This window comes from Babylonia areolata, chromosome 3, assembly GCF_041734735.1.
Source record: "Babylonia areolata isolate BAREFJ2019XMU chromosome 3, ASM4173473v1, whole genome shotgun sequence".
Classification (NCBI taxonomy): domain Eukaryota; kingdom Metazoa; phylum Mollusca; class Gastropoda; order Neogastropoda; family Buccinidae; genus Babylonia; species Babylonia areolata.
This window is the reverse complement of record NC_134878.1, coordinates 27,824,861-27,851,460: the sequence shown is the minus strand read 5'-3', so window position 1 is coordinate 27,851,460 and position 26,600 is coordinate 27,824,861. Positions and strand designations below refer to the sequence as shown.

The window sequence follows — 26,600 nt, the reverse complement described above, 5'->3', positions numbered from 1 at the left end:
GCTGTATCAGGCAGTAACATGTCATTGGTGTCATAGTGCTGTCAGTACACTGTGTAGTGACAGTCATTGGTGTCATAGTGCTGTCAGTACACGCTGTATCAGGCAGTAACATGTCATTGGTGTCATAGTGCCATCAGTACACTGTGCAGTGACACTGTGTCATAGTGCTGTCAGTACTCATGTGGCAGTGACATTGTCACTGGCATAATAGTTCTATCAGTACACTGCAGTGCCATGTCATTGGTGTCAGTGCTGTCATTACTTTGTGTAGTGACATGTCATTGGTGTTATAGTGCTGTCGGTATACTCTGTGCAGTGACATTGTCATTGACATGATAGTGCTGTCAGTACACATGTGGCAGTGGTGTTGTTATTGGCATCATTATGCTGTCAGTATACTATGTGGCAGTGACATTGTCACTGGCGTCATGGTGCTGTCAGTATGAACCCTGTGACAGTGACATTGTTATTGGCATCATAGTGGTGTCAGTATTTACTGTGACATTGTCATTGCATGACATATAGGACATCTGTTTATGATGTACATTATGTCAGTACACATAGGATGATTGGCAGGCTGTACCACACGGACTGTTGGTGTGTGAGCACTTCATTACCTCTGGCTTGTTGCTGATTTGGCTACATATGTTTCTATGTTTCTATTTTGTATACACATCATTGTGAAAAGAAGAAGAAAAGACCAACACTGTGTGTGTGTGTGTGTGTGTGTGTGTGCAGCATGCCGCGACCTCAGAAGGGATCATGGGTTGGTTCACCGGACCAGTCCACACTGGAGGCTGTCTACTTTGGTCAGCGCCCTCTGTCTGGGGTCAGTTGTGTGTGTGTGTGTGTGTGTGTGTGAGATGTGATGTTATGTGTTAAGTTTGTCCATTTGTGTTGCTGTCTTAAGCTGAGGGGTGATAACAGACACAGATATGGTTCAGACATTAGTAAGGTGAGAGGTGATAACAGACACAGATGTGGTTCAGACATCAGTAAGGTGAGGGGTGATAACAGACACAGATATGGTTCAGACATCAGTAAGGTGGGGGGTGATAACAGACACAGATGTGGTTCAGACATCAGTAAGATGGGGGGTGATAACAGACACAGATGTGGTTCAGACATCAGTAAGGTGAGGGGTGATAACAGACACAGATGTGGTTCAGACATCAGTAAGATGGGGGGTGATAACAGACACAGATGTGGTTCAGACATCAGTAAGGTGAGGGATGATAACAGACACAGATGTGGTTCAGACATCAGTAAGATGGGGGGTGATAACAGACACAGATGTGGTTCAGACATCAGTAAGGTGAGAGGTGATAACAGACACAGATGTGGTTCAGACATCAGTAAGATGGGGGGGGGGGTGATAACAGACACAGATGTGGTTCAGACATCAGTAAGGTGAGGGGTGATAACAGACACAGATGTGGTTCAGACATCAGTAAGATGGGGGGTGATAACAGACACAGATGTGGTTCAGACATCAGTAAGATGGGGGGTGATAACAGACAGATATGGTTCAGACATCAGTCAGTAAGGTGGGGGGTGATAACAGACACAGATGTGGTTCAGACATCAGTAAGGTGAGGGGTGATAACAGACAGATATGGTTCAGACATCAGTCAGTAAGGTGGGGGGTGATAACAAATGCAGATGTGGTTCAGACATCAGTAAGGTGAGGGGTGATAACAGACACAGATATGGTTCAGACATCAGTCAGTAAGGTGGGGGGTGTTTTGAGCAAGAGAACATGAGCTCCCTACAGTCAGAGTTTACACAGACGTGTTGTTTGAAGAACAGTATTGCCAACACAAATCTAGAGAGCGGAAAGGCCAGCGGGCCAGAAAAGCGAAATGTACAACACAAATATAAGCTGGCAAATTTCAGTGGAGCTGTTTTCCCATGGCTTGATGTTCTGATTGTCAGTGAATAGTTTGATTTTGTTGCTAATTACTATTGAATGTTTGTCATACTGACCTGTGTGTGTGTGTGTGTGTGTGTGTGTGTGTGTGTGTGTGTTTGTTTGTAGCTGCCAGGCGGCAGTCAGAACTCGCGGATGCAGCAGGCCCATGTGATGCACAAACGGATCTGCACCCTTTTGCTGTCCGCCCATGAGAGTCTGCAGCAGACCCTGATGGTCTACATGTCCAAGGTGCCAGGCACCTCTCTCAACCTGGGTAGGTCAGCACACTGCTGTCTTCTTTGGGGCTGTGTGGGGATGTAAGGGTGGGTGTGTAGGGGTGGGTGTGGGTGTGTATGGGTGGGTGTGGGGGTGTATAGGTGGGTGTGTAGGTGTGGGGGTGTATGGGTGGGTGTGTAGGGGTGGGTGTGGAGGTGTAGGGTTGTAGGGGTGGGTGTGTAGATGCGTAGGTGTGGGTGTGTTGGGGTGGGTGTGTAGGGGTGGGTGTAGGAGTGTAGGGGTGGGTGTGGGGTGGGTGTGTAGGGGTGGATGTGTAGGTGTTTAGGGATGGGTGCGTAGGGGTGTAGGGGTGGGTGTGGGGGTGTAGGGGTGGCTGTGTGTGTAGGGGTGTGTGTGTGTGTAGGGGTGAGTGTGTGTGTAGGGGTGTAGGGGTGGGTGTGTAGGTGTTTAGGGGTGGGGGTTTAGGGGTGGGGGTGTAGGGGTGGGTGTGTATGGGTGATGGTGTGGGTGGGTAGGGGTGGATGTGTAGTGTAGGGGTGTGGGTGGGTATGTATGGGTGATGGTGTGGGTGGGTAGGGGTGGATGTGTAGTGTAGGGGTGTGGGTGGGTGGGTAGGGGTGGGTGTGTAGTGTAGGGGTTGGTGTGGGTGGGTAGGGGGGGTGTAGTGTATGGGTTGGTGTGGGTGGGTAGGGGTGTGTGTGTGTAGTGTAGGGGTTGGTGTGGGTGGGTGGGGGTGTGTGTGTAGTGTAGGGGTTGGTGTGGGTGCGTAGGGGGGGGGGGGGGTGTAGTGTAGGGGTTGGTGTGGGTGGGTAGGGGTGTGTGTGTAGTGTAGTGGTTGGTGTGGGTGAGTAGTGGGGGGGTGTAGTGTAGGGGTTGGTGTGGGTGGGTAGGGGGGTTGTGTGTAGTGTAGGGGTTGGTGTGGTGGGTGGGTGGAGGGGGTGTAGTGTAGGGGTGAGGGTATGGGTGGGTAGGGGGCGTGTGTGTAGTGTAGGGGTTGGTGTGGGTGGGTAGTGGGGGGGTGTAGTGTAGGGGTGAGGGTGGGTTGGGGTGGGTGTGTAGTGTAGGGGTGTGTGTGGGTGGGTAGAGTGGGTGTGTAGTATAGGGGTGGGTGTGGGTGGGTAGTGGTGATGGTGTGGGTGGGTAGGGTGGGTGTGTAGTATAGGGGTGGGTGTGGGTGGGTAGGGGTGATGGTGTGGGTGGGTAGGGTGGATGTGTAGTGTAGGGGTGGGTGTGGGTGGGTAGGGGTGTGGATTGGTGTGGTTGTGTAGGTGTGATGTAGGAGTGTGTGTTTGGGGGGTGGGGGGTAAGGGGGATGTTGGGGGTGGGTGATGGGGGTGTGCATGTCTCAAAGTTTGATGCTATAGATTTATTTTGCTGTAGCAGCCCCATGACATTTTTCTGGTTTGAAATTGGAAAATGTAGACATTTTTATGTGTTATACACATGGGAGATTTTCTCTCTCTCTCTCTTTCTCTCTCTTTCTCTCTCTCTCTCACACACACACATGCATGCACATAGTATGTTTGAAGTTTCAATTGAATATGGTATGGTAAGTGATGGGTCATTTTGTGACAGTGGTTTTGTTTTGTTGTGCCCAGAACACAAGGATTGCCACTCTCGCCTGGGCAACATCATCCTGCAGCTCCAGGTAAACAGTGGTCGAGATAACAAGTTGTGGGCCATGTGTGTAACAGCTGTCAGACACTGGTGAATTATTCCACTTCTTAGAGTGAAAGCTTTTGACACATGTCACACATGGCACATGGAGGGAGGCTGTGTGTACAGTGAACTGGTGTGCTTTTTGCTTTTCTTTTGTGGTGTGCTTTTTACTTTTCTTTTGTGGTGTGCTTTTTGCTTTTCTTTTGAGAATTGACACCTCTTGATATCCATGTTTGCTGTCATATACTGCACCATGTTAAACTGATGCAAACCAGGCCTATCGGTTTGCTCCTCTTGGCCAAAATTTCACAGCAGCTCAGTAATAAGAGGTCTCGCTATTAGTCTGCCGTCTGCATTATTCATTTATTGCAATGGAATGATTTATTCGTATTTTGATGGCTTAAGACACTAAAGGTAAAATTGCAGAACTTAGAACACTGAATTACTGTTTGATCTGTTCATACATCACATGGCACTGCGGTCAACATGGGAAAATATTGTCACTTTTTACACACACCAAAGAGAAGCATTCACAGCTGGTATAGTCACGGGTGTTCAGTGCTGGCACTTTAGTTGGCCCTGCGAAAGTTCGTGAACCCAGGAAGTAGGGCATGGATATAAATAAACGCGGCTGACAAACAGGCCGCGCCAGCGGCACTCGCTGTATGCTTGTTCGGCAGTAAATCTGCTTTGTTTCTTTCACGCATCATCTCCTTGGATGGATTGGAAATAACGACTAAAGAAGTGGTTTTCTAAAAAGAACACAAAATAAGCTTTCCATTGACTCCAAACACAATTTGTTTTCTTACATAGCAGTTGTTGCGGCAACGGCTGAAACATAAATGAAGAAAGAGAAGAGAAGGATAAGCAGAAACATGATCGCAAAAATCGTTAAGTTTAAATCCCTCTCTAAGAAAACAGGCGTTTATCACAATAACATCGTAAATACACACAGAACATTTAGCATGCCTGCATGCAGATTAGCTTACCTTTTGAGTTGTGCGATTTTTCTTGGCAGCACAACAAATGTTTAAATGAACACACTGTAGCATGGTGAGAGTGAGCAGCAGGGGGATGGAGAGCGGGGTGAGTGTCTGTCAGCTTATGGCACTGCCGTGCCCTTCATTCCACGAGAAAGACGAAGATTTTTAAGGTAAAAAAAAAAAAAAAAATGAAATGATGATGTTGATAAAATAATGAAATTGTGTAAATCAAATCAAACTGCACTCCAATAATACAACCAGGAATAGCAATAATTCAACTTTCTGTAATCGCTGCAGGAAATGTGTGGATGCTGTAAAAACGTGGGAAAAGTGGGGCGGGGGCTGCGGGACCTAGTGAAACAAAGAAGGCAGTGTCCAGGTTTGGCGCGCAGGGCCAGAAATATCGCGGTGAATGCGCCGGTCAGTGCAGAGTGCGGTGGGAAAGTCTGGCATTAAAAAATTTTTGACCCAAGACGCTGCTCGGCCAACTAAAGAGCCGGATTTTGTGCTCAGCTGAGCAGCCGTGTAGTATGCATTGAGTCCTGAATTCAAACATGCTCTTTAAATGATAACTTTTTCATCTTGCTACAATGCTAACACATAATAACTTCTTCATCTCACTACAGTGCTCACACACCCAGGTCCCAGACACACAGGGTTCAGTGACAATGGCATTGTGGTTCACGGTACAAACTAAAAAGGCCAGAGGTCAGTGCAAACACAGCTATACTCAGATGGTGTTGGCTGAAAGAATTCTGTCTTGCACGCAGTACCAGTCAGTGTCAGTTGCTGCAGCTTGTGGAAGTGAGCACTGACTGATTTCAGTAACTGGCAGTAAAGAAGGGCTAAGTGATTGCTCAGCACTGACTGATTTCAGTAATTGGCAGGAAAGAAGGGCTAAGTGATTGCTCAGCACTGACTGATTTCAGTAATTGGCAGGAAAGAAGGGCTAAGTGATTGCTCAGCACTGACTGATTTCAGTAATTGGCAGGAAAGAAGGGTGAAGTGATAGCTCAGTACTGGCTGATTTCCGTAACTGGCAGTAAAGAAGGGTAAATTGATAACCCAACCAAGCAGTGGGCTTTAACTCACTCGGGACGACAAGTTTTCTCCCTTGCTTTTCCCCACAGACGGCCCATTTGTAATGGTTTAGAAAAAAATTACAAAAAATACAAAATACTGTGTAAGAAAATGAAACTTTTAGAACTGGTTTATTACGTGTTGAGCTAGTACATATAAAATAATCAAATTTCTCATCTTATTTTTACAGTTTTGCCATATGTAGAAAATACTGCCAATTTTTCACCCCGAATCACCATACCCATGCTCGCTTTCAGCATTAACTTCGCATTCTTCTTCGTCATCATCCACCTCTTCAATGTCCGACCCTTCAGTTTGTAGCATTTCAAGTACTTCGGCAACCCTAAAACATTGCCGTCGCTGCCTTGTTCGCTTCACAACATTCTGAGAAGAGCCCGCTTTGCTAACAGGCTGGTACACGAGCAGACGACCGGTCAGTGACTTTGTCAGCGTGTATGCGAGACAGGCCACACATGCCGGGCTGACCAATCATACTGTTTGATTGTGGAAGTGACCCAGAATAGCGCACTCTGCTTGGCTAATCACAAAATCACGTGTACAGCGCGTGATGGAATTTTACTTTTGAAGAATGCTATTCCATTCCTTTCTCTGAATCCGAATATGTTTTGTGTAGGAATGCGTGAGCATTCCTACGTCCGGAGAGAGTTAAGCTGGAACCCAGCAGCTGTGGTGTGTATGTGTGTGTGTGGAGGCAGAGAGGACAAGACTGACAGTGGTGTATGTTGATGTTACAGAGGCCGGAAGAAGAAGAAGAACTGATAACAGTGTTGTGTGTTGATGGTTCAGAGCCTTGAAGAGGAAGAAGAACTGTAACAGTGATGTGTGTTGATGGTTCAGAGCCTTGAAGAGGAAGAAGAACTGTAACAGTGATGTGTGTTGATGGTTCAGAGCCTTGAAGAGGAAGAAGAACTGTAACAGTGATGTTGATGTTTCAGAGCCTTGAAGAGGAAGAAGAACTGATAACAGTGATGTTGATGGTTCAGAGCCTTGAAGAGGAAGAAGAACTGTAACAGTGATGTGTGTTGATGTTTCAGAGCCTTGAAGAGGAAGAAGAACTGATAACAGTGATGTTGATGGTTCAGAGCCTTGAAAGGGAAGAAGAACTGTAACGGTGATGTGTGTTGATGGTTCAGAGCCTTGAAGAGGAAGAAGAACTGTAACAGTGATGTGTGTTGATGTTTCAGAGCCTTGAAGAGGAAGAAGAACTGATAACAGTGATGTTGATGGTTCAGAGCCTTTAAGAGGAGAAGAACTGATAACAGTGATGTTGATGTTTCAGAGCCTTTAAGAGGAGAAGAACTGATAACAGTGATGTTGATGTTTCAGAGCCTTTAAGAATTAGAAAAACTGATAACAGTGATGTTGATGTTTCAGAGCCTTGAAGAAGAAGAAGAACTGTTAACAATGATGTGTGTTGATGTTTCAGAGCCTTGAAGAGGAAGAAGAACTGATTCAGCAGGCCATCACAGACATCACCCAGCTTTGTGCAGAGAACGTCATCCTGTGGGCACAGTTCCTAGAGATGGCCACTCTCACGCCCCCTGTACACACAGTGCTGGCCAAGGAACACCACACTATGAGGGTAGGGGCAGTGTGTGTTTGAGTGTGTGTGTGTTGTGATGTGGGCACAGTTCCTGGAGACGCCCCCCTCTCCCTCCCTCTCACACACACACTGCTGGCCAAGAAACGACACACACTCTAGGTAGAAGGTGGATGATGGGGGCGGGGTGGGGGTGTGATTAAGCTTTGTGTGTGTATGTCAGTTTGTGTGTGTGCATGTGTGTGAGTGTGTGCATGTGTGTTTGTTCCAGTGTACCTGATGATTAATCTTTTGTTTTACCTGCACTGTGGTAGTTGGCATTGAAAAGCATTTTCGAATCATTTAATGATAGTTTTGTCCTTGTTTGACTTACTATCAAACATCAATTGTAGACATGTTAATTTGTTATAAATGCAAGCAAAAAGTTCCACTTTTTGTTTCGAAAGATGAGGATGTGTGTACTTGCATGCATGTGTATGTGTGTGAGTGCATGTTTGCGTGTAATGTTTTTTCTCTCCATGTAAAACTGTGTGTGTGCCCCAGGTGCGGAGATTTGCAGAAGCATTTTTCACTCTGGAAAACCCCAAGTCAGCTTGTCTGTCCTGCTATGACCCAGGGTGAGTGTCTGTCTGTCTGTCTGTCCTGCTATGACCCAGGGTGAGTGTCTGTCTGTCTGTCCTGCTATGACCCAGGGTGAGTGTCTATCTGTCTGTCCTGCTATGACCCAGGGTGAGTGTCTTTCTGTCTGTCCTGCTATGACCCAGGGTGAGTGTCTATCTGTCTGTCCTGCTATGACCCAGGGTGAGTGTCTATCTGTCTGTCCTGCTATGACCCAGGGTGAGTGTCTTTCTGTCTGTTCTGCTATGACCCAGGGTGAGTGTCTGTCTGTCTGTCCTGCTATGACCCAGGGTGAGTGTCTATCTGTCTGTCCTGCTATGACCCAGGGTGAGTGTCTGTCTGTCTGTCCTGCTATGACCCAGGGTGAGTGTCTATCTGTCTGTCCTGCTATGACCCAGGGTGAGTGTCTGTCTGTCTGTCCTGCTATGACCCAGGGTGAGTGTCTATCTGTCTGTCCTGCTATGACCCAGGGTGAGTGTCTATCTGTCTGTCCTGCTATGACCCAGGGTGAGTGTCTTTCTGTCTGTTCTGCTATGACCCAGGGTGAGTGTCTGTCTGTCTGTCCTGCTATGACCCAGGGTGAGTGTCTATCTGTCTGTCCTGCTATGACCCAGGGTGAGTGTCTGTCTGTCTGTCCTGCTATGACCCAGGGTGAGTGTCTATCTGTCTGTCCTGCTATGACCCAGGGTGAGTGTCTTTCTGTCTGTTCTGCTATAACTGAGGATGGGTGAGTGTCTGTCTGTCCTCCTATAACTGGGGATGAGTGTCTGTCTGTCTGTCTGTCCTGCTATAACTGGGGGTGAGTGTCTGTCTGTCTGTCTGTCTGTCCTGCTATAACTGGGGGTGAGTGTCTGTCTGTCCTGCTATAACTGGGGGTGATGTCTGTCTGTCTGGCCTGCTATAACAGGGTGAGTGTCTGTATGTCTGTCTGTCCTGCTATAACGGGGTGAGTGTCTGTATGTCTGTCTGTCCTGCTATAACGGGGTGAGTGTCTGTATATCTGTCTGTCTGTCCTGCTATAACGGGGTGAGTGTCTGTATATCTGTCTGTCCTGCTATAACGGGGTGAGTGTCTGTATATCTGTCTGTCTGTCTGTCCTGCTATAATGGGGTGAGTGTCTGTATATCTGTCTGTCTGTCTGCCCTGCTATAATGGGGTGAGTGTCTGTATATCTGTCTGTCCTGCTATAACGGGGTGAGTGTCTGTATATCTGTCTGTCTGTCTGTCCTGCTATAACGGGGTGAGTGTCAGTCTGCATTTGCCAGGATTCTTAGGCTTCTGGATTTCTGAGCTCCATTTTCAAGTCCCTTGAATCCTCTTGAAATCCAGGAATGATGAAGTGATGACCAACCCTGGAAAACGAAGGCATTAGAAATGTTGTGACTAAAACAAAAATATAGTTTTGTATGACAAGGAAGAGTTCTGCATCATTGAATATTTGGTGGGCAGAACCATTTTGGAGATAATATATGCTGTTCCCCTGAGGTGTGTGCAGAGCAGTGTTTCAGTTGGTGATGGAAGATGTAACGTTGTTAGTCTGTGAGTGGTCCCTGTCTCCCCATTGCTGACACAGGGGCAGTTGTCAGCAGATGGCCGTGAATTTAGGGCAGTAATCAGCATATGGTAGTGAATTTAGGGCAGTAGTCAGCGGATGGCTGTGAATTTTGGGCTGTTGTCAGCAGATGGCCGTGAATTTAGTGCAGTAGTCAGCAGATGGTAGTGAATTTAGGGCAGTAGTCAGCGGATGGCTGTGAATTTTGGGCTGTTGTCAGCAGATGGCCGTGAATTTAGGGCAGTAGTCAGCGAATGGCTGTGAATTTAGGGCAGTAATTAGCAGATGGCCATGAATTTAGGGCAGTAATCAGCAGATGGAAGTGATGATGGGGCAGTAATCAGCAGATGGTTGGGCAGTAATCAGCAGATGGATGTAATGTAAAAGCAGTCTTTTTGATACCAAGGTGTAATGAAATATTCAAGACTTCGTATTTCTAACTGGTCGCCAAAGGCGAAAAAACATATTTCAATTTTTATTCAGTAGCTTTAATGACCATTTTCATGAGCCGACTTAATGTCCAAACTAGGTTTTAACTCTCATTCCAATTCAGTTCATTTTTTTTTTTTTTTTTTTTTTGTTTTTTTTTTCTCAAGGCCTGACTAAGCGCGTTGGGTTATGCTGCTGGTCGGGCATCTGCTTGGCAGATGTGGTGTAGCGTATATAGAATTGTCCGAACGCAGTGACGCCTCCTTGAGCTACTGAAAACTGAAAACTGAAACTTGTAACAGGCTTAAGTTTGTCACCAAATAAAGGTTAAAATTGGGTCTCTGGTAGCGCAGTTTTGATTCTGAAGAGCCAGTGAGAAAGCTGCAAAAGACAAAAACATAATGGGCGACTGACTTGTGGTCAGCCTAGGGCTGAAGCACTGTGCCAGTGGGAATAATGGTGCCATTTTGTCACCTGTAGATAAATAGATAAATATATACATGTTGTATGCGCGCACAGAGTGCACGGTAAATAATTAGATAAATATATACATGTATGCGCACACAGAGTGCACTGAAAATATATAGATAAATATATACATGTGTGCGCACAGAGTGCACGGTAAATAAATAGATAAATACATACATGTTGTGTGTGCACACAGAGTGCACTGTAAATAAATGGATAAATACAGAGTGCATGGCCAATATACACATGTTGTTTGGGCACACAGAGTGCACGGCCAATATGTACATGTTGTGTGGGCACACAGAGTACACGGCCAATATACACATGTTGTGTGGGCACACAGAGTGCACGGACAATATACACATGTTGTGTGGGCACACAGAGTGCACGGACAATATACACATGTGTGGGTACACAGAGTGCACGGCCAATACATACATGTTGTGTGGGCACACAGAGTGCATGGCCAGTATATACATGTTGTGTGGGCACACAGAGTGCACGGCCAGTATATACATGTTGTGTGGGCACACAGAGTGCATGGCCAGTATATACATGTTGTGTGGGCACACAGAGTGCACGGCCACAGTGCCCTGGCCAGTCTGGTGCGGAGCTCAGCCTACCTGCAGCAGTTACAGCCCCTGCCTGTGGAGTGTATGGAGCTGGATGGGGACAACACCACGCTGCCCATCATCTTTGAGGACATCTACCATGATGCCTGGGAACACCCCGGTCAGTTCCCCCCCCCCCCCCTCTCTCTCCGTCAGTCCCTCCTGTTTTTCCATCAGTCCTCCCCACCCCCTCTTTGTCCGTCCTCCCCCTCCTCAGTCAGCCCCCCCCCCCATCCCCACTCTCTCTGTCTGTCCCACCTCTCCACCAGTCCTCCCCCTCTATGTCCATCCTCACCCTCCTCAGTCAGTACTCCCCCTTCCCTCCAATGTCCTCCACTCTCTCCATCAGTCCTCCCCCGTACTCCATCAGTCCTCCCTCTCCATCAGTCCGCCTCCCTCACTCCATCAGTCCACCTCCCTCACTCCATCAGTCCTCCCCCTCACTCCATCAGTCCTCCCTCTCCATCAGTCCGCCTCCTTCACTCCATCAGTCCTCCCCCTCACTCCATCAGTCCTCCCTCTCCATCAGTCCTCCCTCTCCATCAGTCCTCCCCCTCACTCCATCAGTCCTCCCTCTCCATCAGTCCTCCCTCTCACTCCATCAGTCCTCCCCCCACTCCATCAGTCCTCCCTCTCCATCAGTCCTCCCCCACTCTCCATCAGTCCTCCCTCTCCATCAGTCCTCCCCCACTCTCCATCAGCCCTCCCCCACTCTCCATCAGTCCTCCCTCTCCATCAGTCCTCCCCCTCCATCAGTCCTCCCTCTCCATCAGTCCTCCCCACACTCCATCAGTCCTCCCTCTCCATCAGTCCTCCCCCACTCTCCATCAGTCCTCCCCCCCACTCCATCAGTCCTCCCTCTCCATCAGTCCTCCCCCTCACTCCATCAGTCCTCCCTCTCCATCAGTCCTCCCCCCACTCCATCAGTCCTCCCCTCACTCCATCAGTCCTCCCTCTCACTCCATCAGTCCTCCCCTCACTCCATCAGTCCTTCCCCTCACTCCATCAGTCCTCCCCCTCACTCCATCAGTCCTCCCTCTCCATCAGTCCTCCCCCTCACTCCATCAGTCCTCCCCCTCACTCCCCTCACTCCATCAGTCCTCCCCCTCACTCCATCAGTCCTCCCTCTCCATCAGTCCTCCCCCTCACTCCATCAGTCCTCCCCCTCACTCCCCTCACTCCATCAGTCCTCCCTCTCCATCAGTCCTCCCCCTCACTCCATCAGTCCTCCCCCTCACTCCATCAGTCCTCCCTCTCCATCAGTCCTCCCTCTCACTCCATCAGTCCTCCCCCACTCTCCATCAGTCCTCCCCCTCACTCCATCAGTCCTCCCCCACTCTCCATCAGTCCTCCCCCTCACTCCATCAGTCCTCCCCCTCACTCCATCAGTCCCCCCCACTCCATCAGTCCTCCCCCACTCTCCATCAGTCCTCCCTCTCCATCAGTCCTCCCCCACTCTCCATCAGTCCCCCCCACTCCATCAGTCCTCCCCCTCACTCCATCAGTCCCCCCCCCACTCCATCAGTCCTCCCCCTCACTGGGTGTGGGTCATGTCCTCTGTGTACAGACATAGACATAACTGAGGGGTATGGGTCATGTCCTCTGTGTACAGACATAGACATAACTGAGGGGTATGGGTCATGTCCTCTGTGTACAGACATAGACATAACTGAGGGGTGTGGGTCATAGAATTTGGATCACGTCTGGTCACAGTGAAAGCCATGCTTGTCTGAAACTGTTTACTTTTAGTGGAGGGCTGTGTATGTGTGAAGATTGTGTGAACATCAGTAGATGTGTGCATGTATGTGATGATTAGAATGTGAAAGAGAGAAAGACTTCGAGTGCATGTGTGGATGGATAAAGATGTGAAATAACATATTTCTGTCTGTGGACATGTATGAGAGAAGTGCTGATGTGTGGAGGTGGTTTCAGGTGTGCATTCCTCAGGTGACAGTAGGAAAAAGTGTGAGGTGACCCATGCCCCCCCCACCCCCATCACCACCACCATCACGGACAGTGGACGGCCGCGGGGAGACACGCAGTCGTCAGGCTCAAACTCCTCGCAGAACGGGGAGGCGGTGGTGCTGCGGTCCAAGTCTCGGTCCAAGAAGAACTTCATCAAGAACATCAAGCCCGAGGCCTTCAAGCGCCCCTCATCCTACTCTTGCTCTGAGGCCGAGAAGCTGGAGCTGGAGCGGGCCGTGGGCAAGTTCAAGGCCAGGGAGGAGAAGGCGGTGACTCTGATTGGCTACAGCAAGGTGCCCCGCCCCAACACGGACCCCTCCCAGGCCGTGCTGCTGGGCACCCTCAGCCCAGGACAGCAGGAGTTGTTCCCCCTGCGCCCTGCCTCCAGCTCCTCCTCAGTGCTGTCCCGGGCCTGCTGGAGTCGGGGCAGTGCCGCCTCCCTCCCCGACTTCTCCTCCCCCGCCCCCGCCCTTCCCAGCAGCCCTCAGGTGACAGGCAGGTCGGAGGTCAGCGTGGTGGACAGTGGCCTGGCAGGCAGTCTGGGTCAGAAGCGCGCAGTGTTCCGGGCCCAGCGGTCCTACACGGCCCCTGTGAAGGATGACCCCTGTGACGGGGATCCTGACCTGCCCCGCTCTCCAGGCAGCCACAGAGAGGCCTTCCTGCCAAAACACAGCCCTCAGTCCACACACACTCCTGCTGACAGCAGCAACAAGGGCAGTGACGTTTTGTCTGTGTCTGGTGTGGAGTACAGTTTGTCTCAGGTGAGTGGTGTGACAGGTGTGACAGGTGGGGAGGAGGACAGCAACGTGGGTGACAATGGTGATGCGGCAGACAGCAGGCTGCAGAGTGCCAGTGTGGTCAGTGTGGACTCTGGGGTGCGTGTGTCCATGGACACCCCCCCCACCACCACCACCACTGACACCCTCTCCCCCTCCTCCTCCCTCCGCACCACCTCCAGGGAGTCAGGCATCCAGCTGGATTCTCTGCCGCCCAGCCAGGAGCCCATGCTGTTGGCCAGTCAGACGGCCCCTTCAGTGGATGGTCAGGACGAGGTGGCCATGATGGCCGGGATCAGGATATGGGAGCCCTCCCCATCATCATCGTCACGGGGGGACGGCAAGGTGACAGTGATGGAGCTGTTGCGGGAGGAATACGAGCGGTCGGTGCGGGAGAAGAGCGTGTCGGGCCCCCCCTCCCTGCAGGCCTCCCCTGTCCACTGTCACCGTGCCGCCAGCGACACTGACATCGTCCGCAACCTGGAGAACTCTGCCCTGGCCGCACAGCGAGCCTCCCTCTCCCTCTTCCACCACCCTCCCTCCTCTTCCTCCCCAGGGGCCGCCAAGGAAAGGTCAAGGCTGTCCAGCTCCTCGTCCTACCCCGAGTTGTCGCGCTGGGTGGACGACGCTATGCAGCTGCCCAAACTGGTGTCCTCTGTCACACACACCACTGTCAAGTGAGTCATGGTACACACACACACACACACACACACACACACACACAGAGTGACACACACACTCACACACCACTGACAAGTGAGTGGTGGTACACACAAACACACACACACACCACTGACAAGTGAGTGGTGGTACACACAAACACACACACAAACACACACACCACTGTCAAGTGAGTGGTGGTACATGCATGCATGGACACACACACACACACACACACACACACACACACACACACACACAGACCGTTGTCAATTGAGTGGTGGTACATTCATACATGGACATACACACACACACACCGCTGTCAGTTGAGTGGTGGTACATGCATGCATGGACACACACACACACACACATACACACACACAGACCACTGTCAAGTGAGTGGTGGTGCATGCACGCACACACACACACACACACACACACACATAGAGGTAGGATTTTTTTTTTTACCTTGTTTCACATTCTATCTGAAATTAAAGAATGGCAAAATATTAAGGCATGAAGAAATCATAACACACACACTCACATGCACTTGCACACACACACAATCACACACATCTGCACACAAACACAGCGTATATATACTCAGGCCACTTCCCCCATGTCCTGTTCATTATACCACCCCTACTCTTTCGACTTCCAACCCTCACTCTTAACCCTTTCGCTGCCAGGAAAATAAGATTTAAGTGAAATCTATTTGCCAGGGTTTTTTCACAAAAAACGGGTATAAATTTTCAAAAAATTCTGTGCTCTTTGTTATTGGAGAAAGACCCATAAAAGTATATATTTTCTGAAAGGGAAATGAATAAAGAATACAAAACACATGATGTTTTCCCATTTTATGCATTTTAAGTGACATGCTGTTGTTTTGAAATCAGTGTTTTGTTTTTTGTCACATTTTCAACTTGTTCATTACAAACATTAGTCAGGTAATTTGCACAAAAATATCATTTTCTGGACAAATGGATATCTGCACGCACAAAATCATACTAGAACAACCACAATATAAAAAAACTGAAAAAGAAATAGATGCATTGTGACTTCTGCAAGTGATAATATGGATGTGAGGCCACGCCCCCTCAGTCTCCACCCCCCTCCTCTTCACCCCTCTCACACCGTCACTTCATCAGACCGCGTTGGCTGAGTGCCAAGAAAATAGCTCATTCGGTGCCCTGCTAAAAATTCGTCTGCTAGAGTTGAACAGCCTGCATCACTCACTGATAGTTGTATCTTGGCCACTCTCTTGATTGCTCCCTTTATTTTCTATCAAATCGTCCTATAAATGTTCACCACTGTCTTCTCCTTCGAATTTATGCTCCAATTCTTTCTGAGCATTAGCTGAAGAAAGTAATCTTGGTTGATTTAGTTCGCCACGAGCGCATGTCTTGAGCACGGAGTCAGTCCGACATTTTGTTGAGCGAGCGAGGAGAGGAGCCAGGCAAAGACTGCGGCCAGTAACCCAACCAAAACGTTCAAATAAAGGACTGCCTTATGACGCAGATGGTGTTTCTAGCTATGAATAGAATCCAGAAAGATTCCCCAAGCTAAAGCTACCAGCATTTTTGTCAACGAACTGAATGCAAAGCAGGGAAAAGTCAGAATATTTCGATGACGAGTTATCTCGTCATGCAGGCAGCGAAGCATACATGCTTGGCATGACGAGTTATCTCGTCATGCAGGCAGCCTAGGGGTTAATGAACAGACATAAAATCCAACAGTAACAACACAACACACACATACAGACACACCTGCATGCACGCATGTACACCCGCATGCACACGCACACACACACACACACACACACACACACACCGCTGTCAAGTGAGTGAGGACTGGTGGGGTACTGTGTGTGAAAAGACAAACATCTTCAGGAGCCAGGATAAAACACTAACATCTTCAGTAACCAGGGTTAAAGTACTTGAACTTTAATTAAACAGAAGCCTGTGCATTTAAAAATTTTTTTTTTTTACGTACTGTTCTGTTTGTGTTTGCACTGTGCACCTAGTATTGTGTTTATGCGTCCTTCCTAGTGATGGTACACACGCTTTGAATGCATTCATCCCTCATCATATTGTACACATTATGAATCACTGAATGTGTTCATCTTTCATGTGTTACAGATACTTTGTGTGTTCATTCCTGTTCATGTCAGACTCTTTCTAAATGTGTTCATGTTGTATATGGCATGTGGTTTATGAAGTATATAGCATACACTTCATCAGTGAATGTGTTCATCTTTCATGTGTTACAGATACTTTGTTCATTCCTGTTCATGTCACTCTTTCTAACTGTGTTCACGTCGTATATGACATGTGGATTACAAAGTATACAGCATACACTTCATCAGTCATCCTTCAACAGTTCATGTGTGTTACTGAATGTGTTGTTTGCTCAGAAGGTAATCTTCATTGTTCATATTGTACACACTTCAAATGTGTTCATCTCAGTTTGTGTTGTGTAAACTTTGAATGTGTTCTTCCCTTTCCATATTATTCACACTTGCATTTTGTATGTGTGCATGTATGTTTACATGTGTGTTTTGACACAATAGTTTGTGCACAGATTCATTGAATGTCCACATCTTTGTACTTGACCATGCCTGGAACATGTACTTTTTTTTTTCCCTTTTCAGTTTTGTCAACTTACGAGAAACATTGAAGTTGTCACTCAACTATCCAGGACATTTATACAGGTTGGTTCATGTTTTTGGAATTTTCACTTGTAGAGAAAAATGCTGCCGCAAATGGAGTCATTCGTCTTGCTGAAAAGATCACCAGTACAAAAATAATGTTTTGTTTCAATGGTGAATGAATTTTGAATTGCCACTCATGGAAGTTAAGCTCTGTGTTTGGGGGGAGGGGGTCAGGGGAGGGTGTATGTGTTGTGTGTGTGGGATGTATGTTTGAGAGAGAGAGAGAGAAAGAGGGCTGGCGAGAGAGAGAGCCCAATCACGACTCCCCTCCCTCCCACCTCCACCATTTCCATCAGCCCTAAATCACAGAGAGGTTAGAGTGCTGGACAGTGGATTATTGGAGTGTGTGTGTTTGTGTGTGTGTGTGTGTACCTGCATGTATGTGTTCAGTGTCATTTTGTTATGTGTTTTTGTCTGCTTGTATGTGTGTATGCTGCACACACATTGATTTATGCATGTTACATTGCTGTAATTATTTAAATAAAATGGATGTTTGAATGTGAGCTGTACATTGCCATGTTTACAAGGTATGCTGTTTATTTATGTGTGTTTTTTTTGTATTTGTTTCATGTTTATGTGTCTATTTGTGTGCATGTGTGTGTGCAGTGAATCATCCAGCCTAGCATCGACACATCCCTACCTACTGACGCCGGAGGAGTACGATGATGTGAATGGCCTTCACCTCATTGTGTGTGTGCATGGCCTTGATGGTTAGTGCCCTTTGATCTCTGTCTGTACATAGCACTGCAAGCTGTATGCCCTGTGATCTCTGTGTCTGTCTGTACACAGCACAGCAAGCAGTGTGCTCTGTGATCTCTGTCTGTATGCAGTACAGCAAGTTGTGTACTCTGTGATCTGTCTGTGTACAGCACAGCAAGCTGTGTGCTCTGTGATCTCTGTGTCTGTCTGTACACAGCATAGCAAGCTGTGTGTTCTGTGATCTCTGTATACAGCACAGCAAGCTGTGTGCTCTGTGATCTCTGTACACAGCACAGCAAGCTGTGTGCTCTGTGACTGTCTGTACACAGCACAGCAAGCTGTGTGCTCTGTGATCTCTGTGTCTGTACACAGCACAGCAAGCTGTGTGCTCTGTGATCTCTGTATACAGCACAGCAAACTGTGCTCTGTGATCTGTCTGTATACAGTACAGCAAGCTGTGTGCTCTGTGATCTCTGTGTCTGTCTGTACACAGCATAGCAAGCTGTGTGTTCTGTGATCTCTGTATACAGCACAGCAAGCTGTGTGCACTGTGATCTCTGTGTCTGTCTGTACACAGCACTGCAAACTATGTGCTCTGTGATCTCTGTGTCTGTCTGTACACAGCACAGCAAGCTGTGTGCTCTGTGATCTCTGTATACAGCACAGCAAGCTGTGTGCTCTGTGATCTCTGTATACAGCACAGCAAGCTGTGTGCCCTGTGATTTCTGTCTGTATACAGCACAGCAAGCTGTGTGCCCTGTGATCTCTGTCTGTACACAGCACAGCAAGCTGTGTGCTCTATGTCTGTACGCACTTCTCCCATTGCTTTGTGTAGCTCTGAGGACCTTGCCTGTAGATGTCTGTAGGTTGCACCAGAAGCCATGACTTTACCCTGGAAGTAAGCACTCCATTGTCTGGGAAGTGCTTGTCCTTCAAAAATAACTTGATGGTTGGAAAAAGGTGTGAGGTTGGGATAGTAAGGGGGTCGAGGAAGGGTTTCATCGCTGTAGGACCGTGCTTCTGTCAGGGCAACATGTGAGTTGTGAACAAGGGCATTGTCTTGTAGGATGTCCCAGTAATTGTGGCACACTTTGCCAGGAAATCCATCATCACTATCCACGCTGGTCCCAAAACACCGTGAGCATGACCCTTGCAAGCTGATGGTTGGACACTTGCCTTCTTTGGAGGTGGTGAGTCCAAATGCTTCCATTGCTTTGACTGGGCTTTAGCCTCTGGATCTAGTGATGGACCCATGTCTATCCTGCGTGATTAGTTTGTCGAAGAAGTTCTGGTTTTCTTGGCACATGGCCAAAAGAGCCTGGGAGTATGCGACTTGTTCCTGCTTCTAAAAAGGTGTGGGCTACCTGGAGATGGCTAACTGCATGTTAACACTCCATGTGGTTGGTGGAGGTAACAGTGCTGATCTACCAAGAGATGACTAACTACATGTTTACACTTGATGTGGTTTGTGCAGGCAACAGTGGTGATCTACCTGGAGATGACTAACTATGTGTTAACACTTGATGTGGTTTGTGCAGGTAACAGTGCTGATCTACCTGGAGATGACTAGCTGCATGTTAACACTTGATGTCGTGTGTACAGGCAACAGTGGTGATCTACTAAGAGATGACTAACTACATGTTAACACTTATGTTGTTTGTGCAGGTAACAGATGGTCATGACATACTACCTGTTAACACTTGATGTGTTGTGTACAGGTAACAGTGCTGATCTACGACTGGTTCGTACCTACCTGGAGATGGCACTGCCTGGCTTCAGGTTAGAGTTCCTCATGTCGGAACGTAACCAGGTCAGTCACCGTGTGTGTGTGAGCAGTGTGGGTGGTGTGATGTGCAAGGTACCTGGTGTTGATTTGTTCTGAATATCACTGTCAGCATGCACATGAAGCACAGATCCTTGACAGCAGTGTCCAGCTGTTTCCTTCTTTACCAGTGTTTTTGAATCATGAAGCTTGGACCACTGTCTTTGTTTACAGCAGTGTGTGTGTGTGTGTTTACAGCAGTGTGTCTGTGCGTTTGTTTACAGCAGTGTGTGCATTTGTGTTTACAGCAGTGTGTGTGCGTGCATGTGTGTGTGCGTGCACGTGTGTGTGTTTACAGCAGCGTGTGTATTTGTGTTCACAGCAGTGTGTGTGTGTGTGTATGTGTGTGTGCATGTTCATGCTGGTGTGTGTATGTTTACAGCAGTGTGTGTGTGTCTGTGTATGTATATTTACAGCATTGTGTGTGTGGGGTGGGGGGCATGTTTACAGCAGTGTGTTTTTTTCTGTAGTGTGTGTGTGTGTGTGTGTGTGTGTGTGTTTCAGCAGTGCATATGTTTGTGTGTGCATGTGTTTCAGCAGTGTGTGTGTGTGTGTGTGTTTGTTTTAACAATGTGTGTGTGTGTGTGTTTCAGCAATGTGTGTGTCTGTGTTTCAGCAATGTGTGTGTGTGTGTGTGTGTTTACAGCAGTGTGTGTGTGTCTGTGTTTCAGCAGTGTGTGTGTTCACAGCAGGGTGTGTGTGTGTGTGTGTGTGTTTACAGCAGGATACATTTGCAGACTTTGAGAAGATGACGGACAGGTTGGTGGAGGAAATTCTCTTCCACATGGAGATGTACAACAGTCAGGTCACTCGAATCAGGTCTCTGTGTGTGCACATTGTGTGTGTGTGTGTGTGTGTGTGAACAGTGAGGTGGGGCACTCTCTGGGTGACATCATTATTATGTTGATGTTGTCATGGTTACAATGATGGTGATGATGAAGATGGTGTTTGTGTGACAGCTTTGTGGGGCACTCTCTGAGAAACATCATTATGTTGATGATGTTGTCATGGTTACAGTGATGGTGATGATGAAGATGGTGGTGTTTGTGGGGCACTCTCTGGGTAACATCATTATGTTGATGATGTTGTCATAGTTACAATGATGAAGATGGTGGTGTTTGTGTGACATCTTTATGGGGCACTCTCTGGGTAACATCATTATGTTGATGATGTTTTCATGGTTACAGTGATGATGGCGGTGTTTGTGTAACAGCTTTGTGGGGCACTCTCTGGGTAACATCATTATTATGTTGATGTTGTCATGGTTACAGTGAAGATGGTGATGAAGAAGATGGTGGTGTTTGTGTGACAGCTTTGTGGGGCACTCTCTGGGTAACATCATCATTCGCTCGGCCCTGACCAGCCCTCGACTGATGCACCTGCTGCCCAAAATGTACACCTTCCTCTCCCTGTCGGGGCCCCACCTGGGAGCTCTCTACAATAACAGTGGTCTGGTCAACATGGGTACGTCACACTGCACCCCACTGGGTGTGTGTGTTATGGGGGTGTGTCTGAACGATACAGTGCAGCAAAAAACAGATCAGTTCTTCACGGAGGCGTCACTGCATTCGGGCAAATCCATATATGCTACACCACATCTGCTAAGCAGATGCCTGACCAGCAGCATAACCCAGTGCTCTTAGTAAGACCTTGAGAAAAACAAAGAAACCCAAAGTGAAAAACAAACATGTGAAGCACAATCATGACAATATTTCAGGACAGTACAGTGCAGGGATGTGTCAGTGTGTGTGTGTGACAGAGATGTGGTTGTGTCAGTGTGTGCGACAGGGATATGGTTGATGTGTCACTGTGTGTGTGTGACAGAGATGCGGATGATGTGTCACTCTGTGTGTGTGACAGGGATGTGGCTGATATGTCACTGTGTGTGACAGGGATGTGGCTGATGTGTCACTGTATGTGTGTGTGACAACGATGTGGCTGATGTGTCACTGTGTGTGTGACAGAGATGTGGCTGATGTGTCACTGTATGTGTGTGTGTGACAAGGATGTGGTCAATGTTTCACGGTGTGTGTGTGTGACAGGGATGTGGTTGATGTGTCAGTGTTTGTGACAGGGATGTGGTTGATGTGTCAGTGTTTGTGACGGATGTGGTTGATGTCTCGCTGTGTGTGTGACAGGGATGTGGCTGATATGTCACTGTGTGTGACAGGGATGTGGTTGTGTCAGTGTGCATTACAGATGTGGTCGATGTGTCAGTGTGTGTATAACAGAGATGTGGTTGTGTCGCTGTGTGTGTGACAGGGATGTGGTTGATGTGTCGCAGTGTGTGTGACAGGGATGTGGTTGATGTGTCACTGTGTGTGACAGGGATGTGGTTGATGTGTCAGTGTGTGTGACAGGGATGTGGTTGATGCGTCAGTGTGCATGACAGATGTGGTTGATGTGTCTGTGTGTGCATGACAGATGTGGTTGATGTGTCGCTGTGTGTGTGTGACAGGGATGTGGTTGATGCGTCAGTGTTTGTGACAGGGATGTGGTTCATGCAGAAGTGGAAGAAGTCGGGGTCATTACTACAACTGTCACTGAAGGACAGCAGTGACCCCCGCCAATCCTTCCTCTATCGTCTCAGTCAGAAACCTGGTCAGTCCTCACTGTGCGTGTGTGTGTGTGTGCAGTGCTGTAGTACTTCCAAACACATGTTACTGGTGGGGTAATAGTGGTGTGTGTTCGTTCTTTTAACATCCATCCACAATTGTGATTTTAGATGAAAATCCATCACCTTCCCCAACCCACCCATGCCTTAAATCATCACTACTTTCCCTATTCCTCTCTCCTCAATTGGTATACAAAAAAAGAGAAAAATACAGACAAAATAAAACTGACTATTCAACTGGTAAAATTACAACAAAGAGCCAATGGGGCTCCTCAAGATGTTGAAAAGTTGGTGTGATTACTGATCCTTGTGGGATTCCCATGTCAAGTGATCTGGAGTTGGAGTAAGTATTTCCTACCTTTGTTCAGATTACTCTGTTGCTTAGAAAAGCATTGGAGTAGTTAAACATGCAACCTGATAAACCAGTCGATTTGATTTTATGCAGTAATCTTGAATGCCATACTTGGTCATAAGTTTTTTTTTTTATATCAAAGAAAGTGGCTAGCACATTTTTTCTACGAGCAAACTGATGTTTGATCTGGTTTGTAATTTTAAGTAGGTGGTCAACTGCTGTTCTCCCTTTTTAAAACAAACAGACTGGAATTATATCGTTTTTTGACGGGCGCAATAGCCGAGTGGTTAAAGCGTTGGACTGTCAATCTGAGGGTCCTGGGTTCGAATCACGGTGACGGCGCCTGGTGGGTAAAGGGTGGAGATTTTTACGATCTCCCAGGTCAACATATGTGCAGACCTGCTAGTGCCTGAACCCCCTTCGTGTGTATATGCAAGCAGAAGATCAAATACGCATGTTAAAGATCCTGTAATCCATGTCAGCGTTCGGTGGGTTATGGAAACAAGAACATACCCAGCATGCACACCCCCGAAAATGGAGTATTGCTGCCTACATGGCAGGGTAAAAACGGTCATACACATAAAAGCCCACTCGTGTACATACGAGTGAATGCAGAAGAAGAAGATATCGTTGTTTTTTTTCACAATAGTTGTAGAAAAATCCACTTCGATAGGGAAAAAAAAAAACAAAACTGCATGCAGGAAAAAAAGAAAAGAAAAGAAAAACAAGAGAGGCAAGGCCTTCAAGACTCACTTGTGATACACTTTAAAAAAAAAAATCCAAGCTTTTTATGTATTGAGTATAATTTCAAAATGTAATGTTTAAGATGAGAAAGATCAGTTTAAAGCAAATTAACTCCCCTAGCATTAATTAGAGTAATTTCCCTTTTTTACTATCCGCACCAAAACGTTTGCAATTAAATAAAACTTCCATGCTTAGCAAAAGAAGTTCCAGTTTGAACAAAAAATGATAATAATGACTGCTCTTGTTGTTGGGTCAGAATATCAGATCAAAGTGCCAAGTTTAGAGAATACAAAAAATATAAATATAACAGTAAATGCAGTTTGCATATAATTAGGGTTCATTTATTATTTTTTTTGTGCCCATTCCAGAGGTGCAATATTGTTTTAAACAAGATGACTGGAAAGAACTGAATTTTTCCTATTTTTATGCCTAATTTGGTGTCAAGTGACAAAGTATTTGCAGAGAAAATGTTAAAGTTTACCACGGACACACAGACAACCGAACACTTTGTTTACACAAGTGAGTCATAAAAAGGTGGTGCTGTAGTGTAGCGAAGCGTTCTCCCTGGGGATAGCAGCCCGAATTTCACACAGAGAAATCTGTTGTAATGTGAAGTCAGAGTAATTGGTCTATAATTGTTTTTATCAGTTTTTGGCTTTCCTTGTTCGAGGATAGGAACCACTATGGACTGTTTCCATAAAGTAGGCAGAGTACCATTTGACCAACAGTATTGAATATGATACATAATCTAAGGAACTTTTCTGGTAAATGCTTGAACATTTCATTTGAAATGGCGTCTGGTCCTACTGAAGTTTTTTTGGTTCCAAGAGAAGATATGGCTTCTTTCATTTCTAGAAAAGTGATTGGAGCGTTTGTGCAATGTTTATATGGTAATTTTTGGATCATCATATTTTTCATTTGCTGCTGCTTTTTCCCTTAGAAGTCTTTCTTTCTCTGGCAAACTCTTTGTACATTTCTGCAAATGTGTCAGCTTTTTTTCAAAGCTGTTGGGAAATCTTTGTTTCCTATTTATGTCGTAAACAGGTAAATTTGCACCCTTTTTCATTTCTTGTAAGTTTTTTTCCAGACTTTATGGATATCTTTTTGATTATAAACATCTTTGTTACAAAAATCTGACCAATACTGTAGTTTAACCTGTGCTAATACCTAGTTATAATGATTGTTTGTCTTCTTCATTTCTGTGTGATTTTCTTGGTCACCTTGGTCTTTGTAATACTCTAAATGCTACTTTTAAAAAAAAGATTTTTTGGCTTTACGTTGTTGGTTCCACCACACATTGCCTGAATGTTTGTCTGATTTTATTGCACTACATTTAGGAATGGATGCCAGCAGCAGACAGAATTGTTTCCATGAATTTAGTGTTGTCAACATTTTCGACATGAACGTCATTGATATCCGTGATACAAAGAAGGGTTTCCAATTTGGTCCAGTCAGCTTTTCTATAGTTTTATTTTGGAATTTTATCTTTTATGAAGTCACATAACACTGTGTTACCTTTTAAAGCAATGACAGTGGGTAAGTGATCACTACCTAGCGTGTCTCATGGTAACCCACTCACATTCTGGGGCAATAACAGGGGAAATAAGATACAGGTCTCTAGCTCTCGCTCTATGTCACAATATATCAGGGATTCTGGTTACACTACCATCATTTAAAAGATGTAAAGATGAATCCACTGTGTTTTCTACAAAGGGATTGTTAATGGCCATTTTGCATCCATTGTCCCAAAATGGGGAATGGGTGTTAAAATCATGGGCTGTCAACCATTTTTCAGTTTGGTCCTGTAGGATTCGTAACCATTGTGTGGGGTCGACCCCAACGTGTGACAGTGACCCCTGACCTCGACATGTGGCAGTGACCCCCATGGTGTTACAGTGACCCGATGTGTGATGTGGTGGGCATGTGGAACAGCGTGTTGAGATGTTTCAGTCTGCCTGTACTGCAGTGGTTACCATGTTTAGCTGAAGCAAAAGGCAGTGAAAAAAAGTGGTGGGGAAACAATTTTTCTTTTACTATTTAAAAGGATTTTTTTTTTTGTGGTATCTGCTGTATAATGTAACTCAAAGCCTTCCTCAAATGGGATTCTGGTTACACTACCATCATTTAAAAGATGTAAAGATGAATCCACTATGTTTTCTACAAAGGGATTGTTAATGGCCATTTTGCATCCATTGTCCCAAAATGGGGAATGGGTGTTAAAATCATGGGCTGTTAACCATTTTTCAGTTTGGTCCTGTAGGGTTCGTAACTACTCTGTGTTTTGATTATCAGGACCTTTGGGTAGGTATACTGAAGCTATATTCAAAATAATATTCTCGTTAATATAAATTCACGTGCAGTCAGGGTTAAATTTATCTGTGTTGTTAGACACAGGGGGCTTAATCTCTTGAAACATCAACTGTTCTTTTATGTAGATAGCTGTGTTGATCTTTCCTCTGTCATCTTCTGACTGGAATGTGGGTGGATAGTAATAATTGTGTAGTTAGGGATTTTTGCTTTGTTTACATTTAATGACTGCAAAACTAAGATGTGATGGTTATTTTCTGAAATATGCTGTACATGGTGAGGTCGATTTGTTGAAATAGTTCCGCAGTTCCACTGCATAATTTCTGTATCAGTCTTAACATGTGTGTACGTGTGTGTGCATGCGCGCGTGCATGCATTGCTGTAGTACTTCAAACATGTGTTACTGTTGGGGTCATAGTGGTGGGTGTGTGTGTGTTTACAGTGCTGCAGTACTTGAAACACGTGTTACTGGTGGGGTCATAGTGGTGTGTGTGTGTGTTTACAGTGCTGCAGTACTAGGTCATAGTGGTGTGTTTGCAGTGCTGTATACTTCAAACACGTGTTACAGGTGGGGTCATAGTGGTGTGTGTGTGTGCTTACAGTGCTGCAGTACTTCAAACACGTCTTACTGGTGGGGTCGTCCCAGGACCGCTATGTTCCATACCACTCATCCCGCATTGAGATGTGTAAGGCAGCACAGAGGGACAGCAGTGTCTTTGGTCAGTACTCCCTTCACTGTGCTCTGTGTGTGTGTGGGGGGGGAGGGGGTGTGGGGCGATTTGAGGTGCGTTGTATGATGCATGCACAGGCAATGTGTGATGTGACATGTGTGATGTGTACA

At 46.6% G+C, this 26,600-nt stretch overlaps 1 protein-coding gene across 2 annotated transcripts in view; it reads left to right on the top strand.

Annotated features, from left to right (window-relative positions):
* The window catches only part of LOC143279910 (protein FAM135A-like), a 57,038-nt gene that overhangs the window by 25,677 nt on the left and 4,761 nt on the right, over positions 1-26,600 (top strand). Inside the window, exons 7-20 of one of the 2 annotated variants that reach the window (XM_076584235.1) lie at positions 739-829; positions 2,039-2,186; positions 3,748-3,797; positions 7,319-7,474; positions 7,976-8,049; positions 11,074-11,231; positions 13,043-14,528; positions 17,162-17,221; positions 17,828-17,931; positions 19,639-19,730; positions 20,464-20,561; positions 21,055-21,206; positions 22,233-22,343; positions 26,362-26,478. In XM_076584235.1, the coding sequence (XP_076440350.1) occupies positions 739-829; positions 2,039-2,186; positions 3,748-3,797; positions 7,319-7,474; positions 7,976-8,049; positions 11,074-11,231; positions 13,043-14,528; positions 17,162-17,221; positions 17,828-17,931; positions 19,639-19,730; positions 20,464-20,561; positions 21,055-21,206; positions 22,233-22,343; positions 26,362-26,478 (2,897 nt within the window). Of the gene's footprint in view, positions 1-738; positions 830-2,038; positions 2,187-3,747; positions 3,798-7,318; positions 7,475-7,975; positions 8,050-11,073; positions 11,232-13,042; positions 14,529-17,161; positions 17,222-17,827; positions 17,932-19,638; positions 19,731-20,463; positions 20,562-21,054; positions 21,207-22,232; positions 22,344-25,247; positions 26,005-26,361; positions 26,479-26,600 lie in introns of those variants that run through there. The other variant, XM_076584236.1, reaches the window with a different exon arrangement.